This window comes from Xenopus laevis, chromosome 9_10L (genome assembly GCF_017654675.1).
Source record: "Xenopus laevis strain J_2021 chromosome 9_10L, Xenopus_laevis_v10.1, whole genome shotgun sequence".
Classification (NCBI taxonomy): Eukaryota; Metazoa; Chordata; class Amphibia; order Anura; family Pipidae; genus Xenopus; species Xenopus laevis.
The window spans coordinates 71,393,833-71,407,173 of NC_054387.1; the positions used below are offsets into that span (position 1 = coordinate 71,393,833).

The 13,341-nt window shown below is 37.6% G+C and overlaps 1 protein-coding gene across 3 annotated transcripts in view; it reads right to left on the reverse strand.

Annotated features, from left to right (window-relative positions):
• Window positions 1–958: 958 nt before the first annotated feature.
• Window positions 959–13,341, reverse strand: part of ly75.L (lymphocyte antigen 75 L homeolog) — a 45,674-nt gene continuing 33,291 nt past the window's right edge. For all 3 annotated transcript variants that reach the window (XM_041577526.1, XM_041577525.1, XM_018235836.2), the window contains exons 28-35: window positions 12,483–12,605; window positions 8,202–8,390; window positions 7,027–7,247; window positions 6,116–6,284; window positions 5,783–5,941; window positions 4,723–4,845; window positions 3,853–4,020; window positions 959–3,396 (exon numbers count right to left, since the gene is read on the reverse strand). In XM_041577526.1, the coding sequence (XP_041433460.1) occupies window positions 3,224–3,396; window positions 3,853–4,020; window positions 4,723–4,845; window positions 5,783–5,941; window positions 6,116–6,284; window positions 7,027–7,247; window positions 8,202–8,390; window positions 12,483–12,605 (1,325 nt within the window). In that variant the 3' untranslated portion in view covers window positions 959–3,223. The remainder of the gene's footprint in view (window positions 3,397–3,852; window positions 4,021–4,722; window positions 4,846–5,782; window positions 5,942–6,115; window positions 6,285–7,026; window positions 7,248–8,201; window positions 8,391–12,482; window positions 12,606–13,341) is intronic.

Below are 13,341 nucleotides of genomic sequence, written 5' to 3' on the forward strand. Positions count from 1 at the left end.
CACTATTGACTTAGGAAATCAGGGATGTTGCAGGGATGTACGCTTATATCTTGAAAACCAGCAAACAAAATAATTAACATACATTACAAAAGTGCTTAGAGAAAGGTTAATTTTACATTCATACCTTCCAAGGGTAAGAGCACACGCTAAGATTCGGGAAATTTAGTCGTCCGACGACAAAATGGCTCTTTTTTGGGCAACTAATCTCCCGCAAAAGCCTTATGCCGGCTCTCAAATTGCAGGCGGGATGGCACTCGGGGTGCTTCATTTTCCGTAGTGGCCCGAAGTTGCCTCACGAAGAAACTTCGGGTGACTTCGGAAAACAAAGCGCTCAAAGCGAGTGCCATCCCGCTAGCGATTTAGATTCTAGCAGACGGGAAGGCTATTTGGGGAGATTATTCACCCAAAGAAGAGGCGATTAAATCTCCCCTAATCTTCCCTTGTGTCTCTGCCCTAAAGGTTTACATCTGCTTTTATCTTAAACTACACATGTTTGGCTGCCTATTGTATAGAGCTGAAGAGTGAAACAGCAGTGGGAGGTTCTATTGAGGGCTTACATCTCAAAGTGAATCTGGAGGGGGAGAGAAAACAATTGCTCAATCTCCATTTGTCACCACATTTAATTGAAAACATCTGTCTGCAATGTCCATTTTTCCAGGAAAACAGGCCACAAATTTGGTGGGTGGTTGTCAGTAACACAAGGCACTTTAATATAAGCGACTGTCTTTATGAACTGGTTGGCGGGCTCATGATTTTGTTTTGCATGGAGACCCGGAAAAAGCTTGGTACATCACTTACAGTAATTCTAATGAATACACAGATAATAAAGTGATTATAGTCACAGGTGCCTTACAATTATAGCTAATTAATACCATTTGTATTATGCCACATTATCACTAACTGTGCTTTTCATATGTCAGTGGGATTTTGGGAGTTGGAGTTCAGCAACATCTAGTGGACTGCAGGTTATATATTGTTTTTCCGAATATGTGCCTTTTATACCACTTTAGCAATTGGAACTCTGAACTTCTACAGAGTTTCAGGGCTGGGCCATTCTCTCCATGAAATGGAGGCAGTTGGCATCTATTTTAGTTTTAAAATAGGGTTTGAGCCAATAAAACACCTGCAAGAAAAACAGCATAGCCAACAAATCCAATACAGGGCCACAGGGGCTCTTTACTGCTCCAAAGGTACATACTACAGGTCCCAACTATTTGGCGCCTCTCACTGTTTCCATAAAAGTAGAACATAAATGTTCCACTTAAGGCCCCACATGCATTATATAATAATATAGCTAATCATAAAGTGACACAGTGGCAGCAACTTCTTTGTAAATGAGTCTCTATAAAGGAGGGATTCACAAAAGTGGAGGAAGCAAGTTTTTGGAGTAAAAGTGGTGATAAAAGTGGTGTAAATATAATCTCCATATTTACAAGCAGAAATCCCCCTGAAATTACTGACTCCATTTATGGGTGAAAGAAGGAAACTTTACAGACAGATGAAAAATGAACTGAAGATTTAGATTATAAAGAATGTGTTCTCCCACACCAGTCTTTATAAGAGGCAGACACTGTCTTCTCTGAAAGGCACTAGTATAAAGAACAGGTACTCACTTGATGACCGACTGGTGGATTTAGGAGGGACTAAGGGAAACTGCTTAAAAAACCTAAGTAGAGCTAGAGGTTTGTGAATATGGCGGGGAATCTGTAAAACCTATCACCCCTTTTATTTTATCTCAATATCATATATTTTAATTTCCCCAAGAGTCTATTAAGCTTTGAACAATTTATAGGTAGAAAACATAAAGACATTCACAAATGAACAATAACACATTAAATCCCCTTTTTAAAAATAAAAGTTCTGTACAAAATAACATAACAGTTATAACTCATAGAAACCAATCAGCAGGTAGCATTTAATGGTCTGCCATTTGAAAGCTACGAGTTCGAAAACTTAAGGGCCTATTTATCATGTTGTATAACACATTGGAGAAAGAAAATCACTGGTGATGTTGCACATAGCAACCAATCATCAATTAGATTTCAACAGTCACCTATAAGTTAGAAAACAAAAGTAAAAATCTGATTGGTTTACAAAAGTAAAAATCTGATTGATGTTTGTCTCCAATGTTTTACACAGCATGATAAATAGGCTCCTTAAAGCACATGATCACATTACTGCCAAACCTCTAATGTACAAGCTATTTCTTTATTTAAAAAAAAAACCAAGAACTTATTATTAAAATTAAATTATTAAATGAAAATTAATTAACAGCTTTATCCTGTTTGTGTCAGCCAGGGACTTTAATAATTCACTTTTTTCCTTATCTATTTGCATGCATGCGCCAATAGGTATGAGATCTATTATCCACCTTCAATGTTTTTAGTAGACTAAAATAAATTACGGCAAGACCCCTCATTCAAAAAAACCTCAGATCTCATACATGTAACAGATAAGGTTCAATAGATCCCATACCTGTACATAAGTATTCAAGATGTATAGCATTATGCTTGGTTATCTTTAGTTATCAATGTACACCATTTACACACGCCTTCCATTCAGCTTGAAGACACTGTTGAGAATTTGACAAACAAAAAGACAATGTTACTTTGGCTCAATTAAAGGGTTCCTTGCAGTGCAAAAAAATAATGACTTGCTTTTGCAAGAAGCATCATTTTCCCCCTATTCCATCTAGGGATACTGATATAATATAATAGCTCAGGTTTCATATGTGGATAAAAGAGCAGGCTGGGGAAGCTTTTTAACTTGTCCTTAACAAGCTCTGTTGTGCCTGACGACTTCTAAGCACAATCATTTGGCAAGGAAGCGAGGAGTGCAAAAGAAAACTGCTTCCCACAGCATGCTGAAAATACAGCATGCATCTATGCAGTTCTATCAATATACATAAAAAACTGCTTCCCTATGACTGTATATCAAACTAAGGAATGGGCATCTGCAGGGCTCCAGGTTCTGTCAAACTACAACTCTTGACATCCTGACGTTGGCTAAAAACAGTCCGACAACAGCAGTTGCCCAACCCTGATACACATAGGACTGTTCTTTTAAACTGCAATTTAGCAAACAGAAAATTCACATCTCCGCATCTAACACATCAAAATAAATTAAGCCGTCAGATAAAATATTATAATAAAAAAACAGAACAGACGCAAACAGTAAAACACACAACCTGTGCAAATTAAAACCAATGTTTTGTACCAGAGTTCTAATCAAGAGAGTTTACAACCATGGTCTCTGTTTCATCATCAGTGCGTTGGTAGCGAACTGTCGAAGAGAAATAGGGTCTTTGGGTTTTGTAGAAATATACCACAAGGCCAATGAGCAGGAGAACAATAATTAATACAGCAAATCCAATAGCAGCTCCAGTTTTCACGGACTCTGCAATGACAGGACAGAAAGCAGCGAGGATTAAAACAGTTATCAGTTAGGATTCATTCTCATGGGAATCTGAAGGTGCAGTTACTGTATCTATTACATGAGAGCCATTAATATCCTGTAAATTCGATCCTTATCAATTGTGCTTAATGATGTAATCAGATATAATCATTGCTTAGTGATGTCATCATTAATAATTGGCGCTAAGTGATCTAATGTTGAATGTTATTATAATAGTGTTGTATTTATTCACACGTGTTTGAAGTTGCAAACTCACTTTAAGAGAGCATGCATAAAGCACTTTTCTACTGCTGTACCTGATACTTGTGATGTCGTAGACACACATATATAATGTACATATATATAAATAAACAGCAACGTGAACGTATGTTAGACTGATGAAGCTTTAACTAAAATGGATCAGGATTTTGTGAACTATTAGGAGTGAGTAGAACTTACTGAGGGGTGCTTTGCAGACAACTCTAGCATGGCCCGGCACGCAGGACACCTTGTGCCATACCCCGGTTTCTGGATAGAAAATGGCACAATGATACTTGGCTGTCTCATCTTCTATGCCCCAGTTGGTATATTGTATAGAGGTGCCATCCAACCATTTCAGCTCCTTGCCTGCAAAGGTACAAACACATATGTGTCTCAGTCAATTACAGTTCCACACATGGACCTTAAAAATCATCCAGATGTCCAGTTAATTTACAGCATCCCTGAAAATCCTGCATCCAGCAAGCAATGAATAAGGCACAATTGTGGGTAACAGACCACAGCCATATATTAAACAGGATAAAAATAGACAAATAAAAGAACTGAACCCAATAACTCTATACAGGGGCAACTTATAGTACATTCCATCATGTAAATGATACATAATATATTAGTACATTACAGAACATTCGTTCTGTTTTGCATTTATAAAAGGCAGAGGAGATGCCATTTTGCAGACAGGCCAGAAAATGCTCCAAATATAGTAATCAACTCATAAACATGTTCAGTTAATGTTTCTTTCACTAGTTTGTGATAGTTCCAAGTGCACTCTGGGCTAACTCTCAACCTAGCGATAAATGCAGGCTGAGAATAAGCCTGAATCCTCAAATCAGCTTCTTCTGTGTCTGCACCCGAAACCATTGTGTCTGTATGGGCGCAGGCCCATGCGGTGAATTGCCCTTGCCCTTAATACATGGGTCTGTAGTTTTCAGCCTGTGTGCAATTGTGAGCAATGCATCAAAGCAGGCCGATCACTGCACTACATGTAAGTCGTTGCACTTGCTTTCACACAGGAGCCCTATACTGTCTCTAAACAGAATAGCCACTTACTGAAAGACAGTGGATCCAAACCAAGCCAGACTTTATTGGTGATGAAGGCATTCGCTTTTAGATATTGGCTGACAAATTCATTTTCTTCTACGTCGGTAATGGACAGCACCTCAGACGTTGGATCTACATGCACAAATTAATAACACAAAGGTGCTTAATATAAGCATATATTGTTACATTATTTGTACCTTTAGCCAATTATTTAGATAATGGGTGCAAAACTGATATCGCTACCCCATCAAATACAATGTAGCTGAAGTATTGTGTCTGTTGGAGGGCCTTGGTATTAATTTCTTCTGGTCTCCCTCAATGCAGGGACACTTACAAACTTCTATGGGGTTTCCGGTGACATGCAGGATGGGGGTGATCTTATTTCCATGATGAGTAACCTAAGAGAGTGGGGAGCCAACGAGAATTGAAGGGGATGTAACGCATCAGGATCATGGTCTACCACATGTGCATTCATTTTAATTTAAAGGGGACATATACATTCTCTTACACTGTTTTTGTTGCTCCCGAAAAAGTAAAAAGCAAGAGACTTATCCAATGAAAATTATCATTACTCTCTTCTCACTAGAAGATAAATTTGCATTAGCTGGGCTACATGCTCTGGATTACTTGAAAAATAGTTTTATTGTGCAATGTTTCTAGAATGTAACCCTATGGTTGCAGGACTACACTCTGAACATGGTTTTACTCTTAGTAATATGCTGGAGTTTGTAGTCAAGTAACATATGGGTGAAGCAGCACTGCTGTGAAGGGTATATGCATTGTTTAATGAATGATTGAGCGTTAGTTCCTTAGAAAAGAAAGCTCGGTACAGGTCTGTGCAGTTTATAATTCACCCAGGTCATGGTATGTCTACAGTAAAAATTCAAATCAACTGGACTGTATTTTTTTTTCTCTTGAAGACGTTTCGCTAGTCATCCACCAGGCTTTCTCAGTTGTGTTACACACAGTTTTTAAATAATCCATTTGTCATTATTTCTCATTATCAACGCACTGATACAGAGCAGGAGCTTAGCTCTAACATCCACTTTAAAGCAGAACACATGCATACCTAGGTTGTGGCAGATACTGCTGGCTCTCTCACTGCTGAACACAGAATAATTATAAAGGCTTTCGTCAAATCCATAGCAAAAATTGTTCTTGCGCACCCACACTCCTTCTCCAGGGGTGTCTGAACATAAAGCATAATCAGCCTTTGATTTCATTGTACCTATTAGGAAAAGAAGGGATGAATCTGGTCAGCGTTCCTGCCACTTCATATCTAGTGTAGAACTGGCCAACATTTGGAAATAGGAGCTGTAGTCATCTGGTTGACAAAATGGCCAGAATAATAACATGCTTTTATCGAAATATGTGCAGAGAATGAATATGTTTCACAACTCACTTGAACTGTAGCAGATTGCACCATTTAAGGGTTCCATACAGTTTTTCAAATTCCAGAATCCCTTTGTGTCCAGAAAACCGCAGTTTCCGATAATTCTTGGCACTTCGTACCCCACAGGAAAGTAATCATAACTATTACCATCAGACCACTCATAGCTGGAAGTATCTACCTGTTACAATAAATACAGCAGCAGAATTGTGTTACAAAGCATAGGGGAATACAGTATAAAAATTATGAAGATTGGAAGTTTTAAGAATATTGGTAGAAAGATGTAATGGCCGTAACATGAGGCATGCAATTTATTGCAAACAGTTGTTTTGAGGGTTTTTTTTAAGCTCAGTGCTCCACATTACAACCCATTATCTACGTAATTCTAAGACCTATTCTTCCGGGATATAAGGTCCCACACCTGTAGAAACCCATTATCCAGAAAGCTCAGAATTATAGAAAGGCCATCTCCCATAGACTTCATTTTATCCAAACAATTCAATGAAAAATGGTTTAATTTCTCTCTGTAATAATAAAACCGTAAAACCGTACCTTATACTTGATCCAAACTAAGATATAATTAATCCTTATAAAACACAAAACCAGCTTATTGGGTTTATTTTATGTTTACATGATTTTCTAGTAGACTTAAGGTATGAAGATCCAAATTACAGAAAGATCCGTTATCCAGAAACCCCCAGGTCCCAGACATCCTGGATAACAGTTCCCATACTGTACCAGAAAAGGTTTAAAGTACGCATCCAAAAAACCAGAAGCATTTAACTATTAGTGAAAGTATTAGTGGTAAGCTTTTGAATTTCAGTAGAATTCTGAAAGTTGTGGTTCAACCACGTCTGCGTCTATTACTGCCTATAGCTGCTTTTATGAAGTTATGAGAAAAAAAAGCAAGGATTTCCACTTACTTCTTGGCTTGATAATCCAATCCAAAGTGGAAAACCATCATGCTTCACAATTTCTTGTAAGAAATCCTCCTGGTCCGCACTGTGCACACTGGCTAGATGGCTGCCCATCTTTCTGCATTCTTTAATAGCTTCATGCCAGTTTACCTTCTTTTCGATAATATGGTACTGAGTGTTTTGATAGGACATAGATGGAGCCTGGTAACTGGTGTTGTCAAGCCTGTCTATAAGGAGACAACGCATCTTTTATTTGGACACACACTTACAACAAATCAGGCAAACCAAGTGTTTTGGGAATTCCAGCTCCCTTCCTCAGTGGAAAGTATGCATCCTTTCTTCTCTACTTCTTTTGAAGAGAGGTGGATAGTGGGAGGGATGTAGGTGTTTTGGCACTTTTGAAACCCTTAGTGCTTTTGCACTTGCACCCAGGGATTTTGTAAAAGACTCCTATGAAATCTGCAAAGCTGTGACAAACTTTCCACACCACCATATTACTTATATTCCTCCCTGTATTCATGCGATTTCCATACATAGGGGTAAGCATGTAGACGTCCCCCCCTCCATCCTCCTAACTTGTTCATCATCAGATATTTTTGTAAATTTCCCATTTCTTAATATTGTCAGTATAAAAATCAAGATTGCTTTATTGTATTGCAGTGGAAAACTATTGTTAGGGTAAAGGAAATTACTAATGGTAAAGGTGCAAGTGCTCAAAGCTCTAAAGCTGGCCATAGACACAACAATACATTTGTACAAAACATTGTTTTGTGTGATTTTTGAACCATGTGTGGTGTGAGAATAATTATCCTGACATTTTTCGTATCATGGATATCTGTCATTAAATTGATCAGACAGGTTAGAAGATTTCTGTTGGCTAATGATATCTTTGCATGTCTGACTATATCCATGGGTGACTGTCACTAGTATTTCTCTGACATAACTTTTGTACAAATGCTGTCTGTCAATTAATGACCAGAACATCATCTGATTTGTTATTTTTCCTACTTATTTTAATCTGATTGGTTAGTTAGTAGTTACATTGACACAAACACTCTTTCGTCACACAAAGAATAAAATCTGCACGTCTATGGCCAGCTTTAGGACAAATCTATAACTTAAAAAAAAGTCCTATATTTATCAGGTATGAATACATACGGTGGAAGGATTACTAGACTTACCCAGTTCCAACTTGCAGACCAAGGCGGTTTTATGTTTGAAGAAAAACAAGTCACCCATATTCAACTTAAGTATATCCCAATATCCATCTGAGGCCATAACTGCCAAGAAACTGTGATTGGTAGCTTCTCTTCCCCACCTCCAGTTTGAATATGTCACAAAGGTCTTGTCATCCCACTGGAACTTTCTCTCTGTGGAGCAAATGATGATGGAACAGCAAATGATAATGCTACAAACACTGTGCCATAATAAATTAGTAAGTCATTAGATAAAAAAAAAGCCTAAAAGTAATTCATTTTAAGCACACCATGTCATTATATTGTGAACTGGATGCTGGTATACTGAAATGCTAAAATGTAATCTTTAATAAACAGATTAAAATAAAAGACTGAATATTCACCTAGATGTATGTGTACAGTAAGAAAGAATTTAGGCTCATGTAGAGGTTCCTGTAAAAGGAAACAATGTATATACAGTAATATAGCCACACAAATTGGTGATCAGATCCCCAATAAAATGTGTAGCAACTATGAATATTAGTCTGTTACTGGGAGTTAAATCCACAGAAACAAAAAATGGCAGTTATTATCAGCTTCGTAATAATTAACCTCAGGAAAACCATGGAGTTGGGGGAAGGGATGATGTCTAAATACAGACTAGACCTATTGCGCCCAGTGTCCTTACAACCCACTCCTCTGGCCTATCTGGCTAAGCATTCATGCAGTAAAGATATGTATATGTTCTGCCATACACACTGCACAGACAAAGAGTCCAAATTACGGGAAGGTTTTGAAGTTGATGTTAACTAATCTGCATGAATGTAGATTGTCAAAACAATACTAGTTTATTTAATGTTTAAATGCTTTTTTTAGCAGACTTAAGGTTTGGTGATCCAAATTACTAAAAGATCATTTATCCAAAAAACTCCAGGTCCCCAGAATTTCACATAACAGATCTTATACCTGTATTTGTGGAACAAAAACTGGGTAAAAAACACCACTCAATGTGTATATTGACACATGGACGTAAATGCATAATGTAACAAAAATAAATAAATGAACAAGTAAATGAGGGTTTCAGAACAGAACTGAAAATGCTGAACTACAAACTAGAATTTTTTATGGCAACCTTCAATCTAAAGGTTCTAAAAGTTCTAAATACAACAGGCTACAGTGAACCTCAGATTGAATCCTGCTGGTTTCTGCGTTCCCAAGCTAAAAATCAAGAAAGCTTCCCTATGGAAAAGCTTATCCGTCAGGTTCCCACCTCCTAGAGGGCTCAACTCTTTAGACTCCTTGGATCATTAATTGTGTAATATCACCTCCGCTACACTCCATAAAGTACCTAGACACCACTGTGGACTTACTACCGGAGGTAATCTGATGGATGTGCTCCCTCATTCTACACTTCAGACTCCTCGAGAGGCAACCCACATATTGTATTCTGCACTTTAAACAAGTTAGCAAATACACTACGAACTTGGTGTTGCAATTCATCAAGCTTTGAACTTGGTGTTGCAATTCATAAGCTTTGTATTTCAAAAGGTCTGCCTGTGCTGCTGCTTACAAAATTCTGGTACGTGGATATGTGAATCCTATCACAGGTTACACATCTGTTGGATCCACATTTAAAGGTTCCTTTACAGTGTAACCATGCTAGAATTCCAAACTAGAAAGCTGTTCTGAACTAAAAGCAAAATAATGCAAAAATGACAATAAAAATATTATGTCTGTCGGTGACCTAGAGCAGAGAACAGAAAGAGGTACATATAAAGCTAATCCTGCCTCCTCCTATTTGTCAGGTAGTGAACTAGGATTCATTTGGAGGGGTTGAACTTGATGGACTTTGACCTTTTTCAACCCAATTTAACTATGTAACTATATGTGAACTATATGTATAACAAGTAATGAAAAGGCAGACATTTAAGGGATTATTTACTAAAATCTGAATTTAGCTCATTATTTTAATAAAAAAGCTTGACCAATCATGATTTTACCCTATTTATTACTAAAACAACTAGAATAAATTGGATCAAGAAAAAATCCGATAAAATCGAGCGAAAACCCAGATTCGTACGATTTTTTCTGACTTTTTTCCCGAAATGCCTAAATTTTTTGGATAATCGGGCTACAATAACTTTAAAATGGGATCGGTACATTTCCCATGGACTTGTACATGACCTCGACAAGTATGAGACGGCGGATTTTTGTAATCTGGCTTTTTGCAGCATTGGGGTATAATAAATCTCGAAAAATTGAGGTTTTTTTTCCACAAAAATTCGAGTTTTTGTCCCAAAAAGCCCAACCATAAAAATTCTAATTTCGTAAATATCCCCCTTAAAGTGGTTTGAATGATATATTATGATTAGCATAAAAACTGATATTGCTGTTTGTTGCCAATGTTATTAAAAGGACAGAAAGAAACATATAGGAAACATACAGTGGTGTGAAAAACTATTTGCCCCCTTCCTGATTTCTTATTCTTTTGCATGCTTGTCACACAAAATGTTTCTGATCATCAAACACATTTAACTATTAGTCAAAGATAACACAAGTAAACACAAAATGCAGTTTTTAAATGAGTGTTTTAAATGGGTTTTTATTATTTAGGGAGAAAAGAAATCCAAACCTGTGTGAAAAAGTAATTGCCCCCTGAACCTAATAACTGGTTGGGCCACCCTTAGCAGCAATAACTGCAATCAAGCGTTTGCGATAACTTGCAACGAGTCTTTTACAGCGCTCTGGAGGAATTTTGGCCCACTCATCTTTGCAGAATTGTTGTAATTCAGCTTTATTTGAGGGTTTTCTAGCATGAACCGCCTTTTTAAGGTCATGCCACAACATCTCAATAGGATTCAGGTCAGGACTTTGACTAGGCCACTCCAAAGTCTTCATTTTGTTTTTCTTCAGCCATTCAGAGGTGGATTTGCTGGTGTGTTTTGGGTCATTGTCCTGCTGCAGCACCCAAGATCGCTTCAGCTTGAGTTGACGAACAGATGGCTGGACATTCTCCTTCAGGATTTTTTGGTAGACAGTAGAATTCATGGTTCCATCTATCACAGCAAGTCTTCCAGGTCCTGAAGCAGCAAAACAACCCCAGACCATCACACTACCACCGCCATATTTTACTGTTGGTATGATGTTCTTTTTCTGAAATGCTGTGTTACTTTTACGCCAGATGTAACGGGACGTGCACCTTCCAAAAAGTTCAACTTTTGTCTCGTCGGTCCACAAGGTATTTTCCCAAAAGTCTTGGCAATCATTGAGATGTTTTTTAGCAAAATTGAGACGAGCCTTAATGTTCTTTTTGCTTAAAAGTGGTTTGCGCCTTGGAAATCTGCCATGCAGGCCGTTTTTGCCCAGTCTCTTTCTTATGGTGGAGTCGTGAACACTGACCTTAATTGAGGCAAGTGAGGCCTGCAGTTCTTTAGATGTTGTCCTGGGGTCTTTTGTGGCCTCTCGGATGAGTTGTCTCTGCGCTCTTGGGGTAATTTTGGTTGGCCGGCCACTCCTGGGAAGGTTCACCACTGTTCCATGTTTTTGCCATTTGTGGATAATGGCTCTCACTGTGGTTCGCTGGAGTCCCAAAGCTTTAGAAATGGCTTTATAACCTTTGAAATTGAACTCGGGTGTGATAAACCACAGTTAAGTTATTTTTTAACAAGGGGGGCAATCACTTTTTCACACAGGCCCATGTAGATTTGGAGTTTTTTTTTCTCCCTTAATAACGTAAACCTTCATTTAAAACTGCATTTTGTGTTCAATTATGTTATCTTTGACTAATAGTTAACGGTTTTTGATGAGCAGAAACATTTAAGTGTGACAAACATGCAAAAGAATAAGAAATCAGGAAGGGGGCAAATATTTTTTCACACCACTGTATAAGAAACATATACAGTGTAGGTAGCCATTTTTTTAAAAAAAAATAGCGACAAGTAATGAAATAAAGTGATTTTCTCACTGCATAAATCAATATTTTGTACAAGACACCATTAAGTATTTAGACTTTCGGCCCTTGAGTTGGTAATCCTATGTATGGCATTTTTAGCCTCCCCAAACAAAAATATAACCCTCCACCATAAGAATTCATAGAGCCTAAATCTAGGCTCATGCTCCAGTTTATCATCAGATGTGAGGGCAAAAACGTGTCAGTAAAATGTGTTTTTTATATACTTCTCGGTCTTATACACTTTGCATGAAATTTCAGGGATTTTTCAGGATCAAGAAGCAAGGTGACATTTCACACAGCATTTATTAAGAGTGGATATATTTCCCATAATTTACCGATTGCATTATAATGCATTCCCAGCAACACCCACTGAACATAGTCGCTGTATGGTATGAGTTCCTTTAATATAAACTCTTTTTCATCCTCATCTTTGATGCTCAGAATATTTGAATCTGGGTCTGTAAAATAAGAAAAGAAAAACAACGCAGTGACTAAATAAAATACATGCACGAAAGTAATAGCTTTAAAAAAATTCTGTTCTACTTTCAGTTGATGGCAGACCGTAGATATGCCCCAAAAGTCCAACCAACCTCCAGCTCAAACTTTAGTGATGCTCTTAATTAAATGCGCCCACTGGTACTAAGGGGCATATTTATTATGCTGTCTAATAAATGACAGGATAATACACCACAAATCACCAGGCTTCACCAAGTTAAAAAATGTTTTTTTTATGCGTTTTTCTTAGAGTGACTTCTGCTTGAAGCAATGTAAAATATCGGTGGCCAAACTGGTGTTAGCATAATGTAAAATAACCCACACAATATGCAATATTTTACACATCTTTTTATCATAACGCTGTCCCACAGCACCACCTAGTTTTCTATAGAAAATCGTAATTATAGATACAAAATTCACAAATAATGATTGACTGATAAAAAGGTCACTATAGATGCAAAAGAATTGACCAATAAGAATGCTCATTCCCAGCACTATGTCAGGCAACTTGCTGTTACTGTAGTTTACATACAGTGATAATTATGTAAATGTATGCCTTCATTATGTTACATTGAAGTCAGCCATGGGGATAAAGGAAAGACTGGTTTAGTGCTGGGAACCTGCATTTAGAGCTTCCAACTCCAGTTGCAGGAACAAAGAACATGGAGCCAGATTTACACTCATCACCTGAGATTCTCA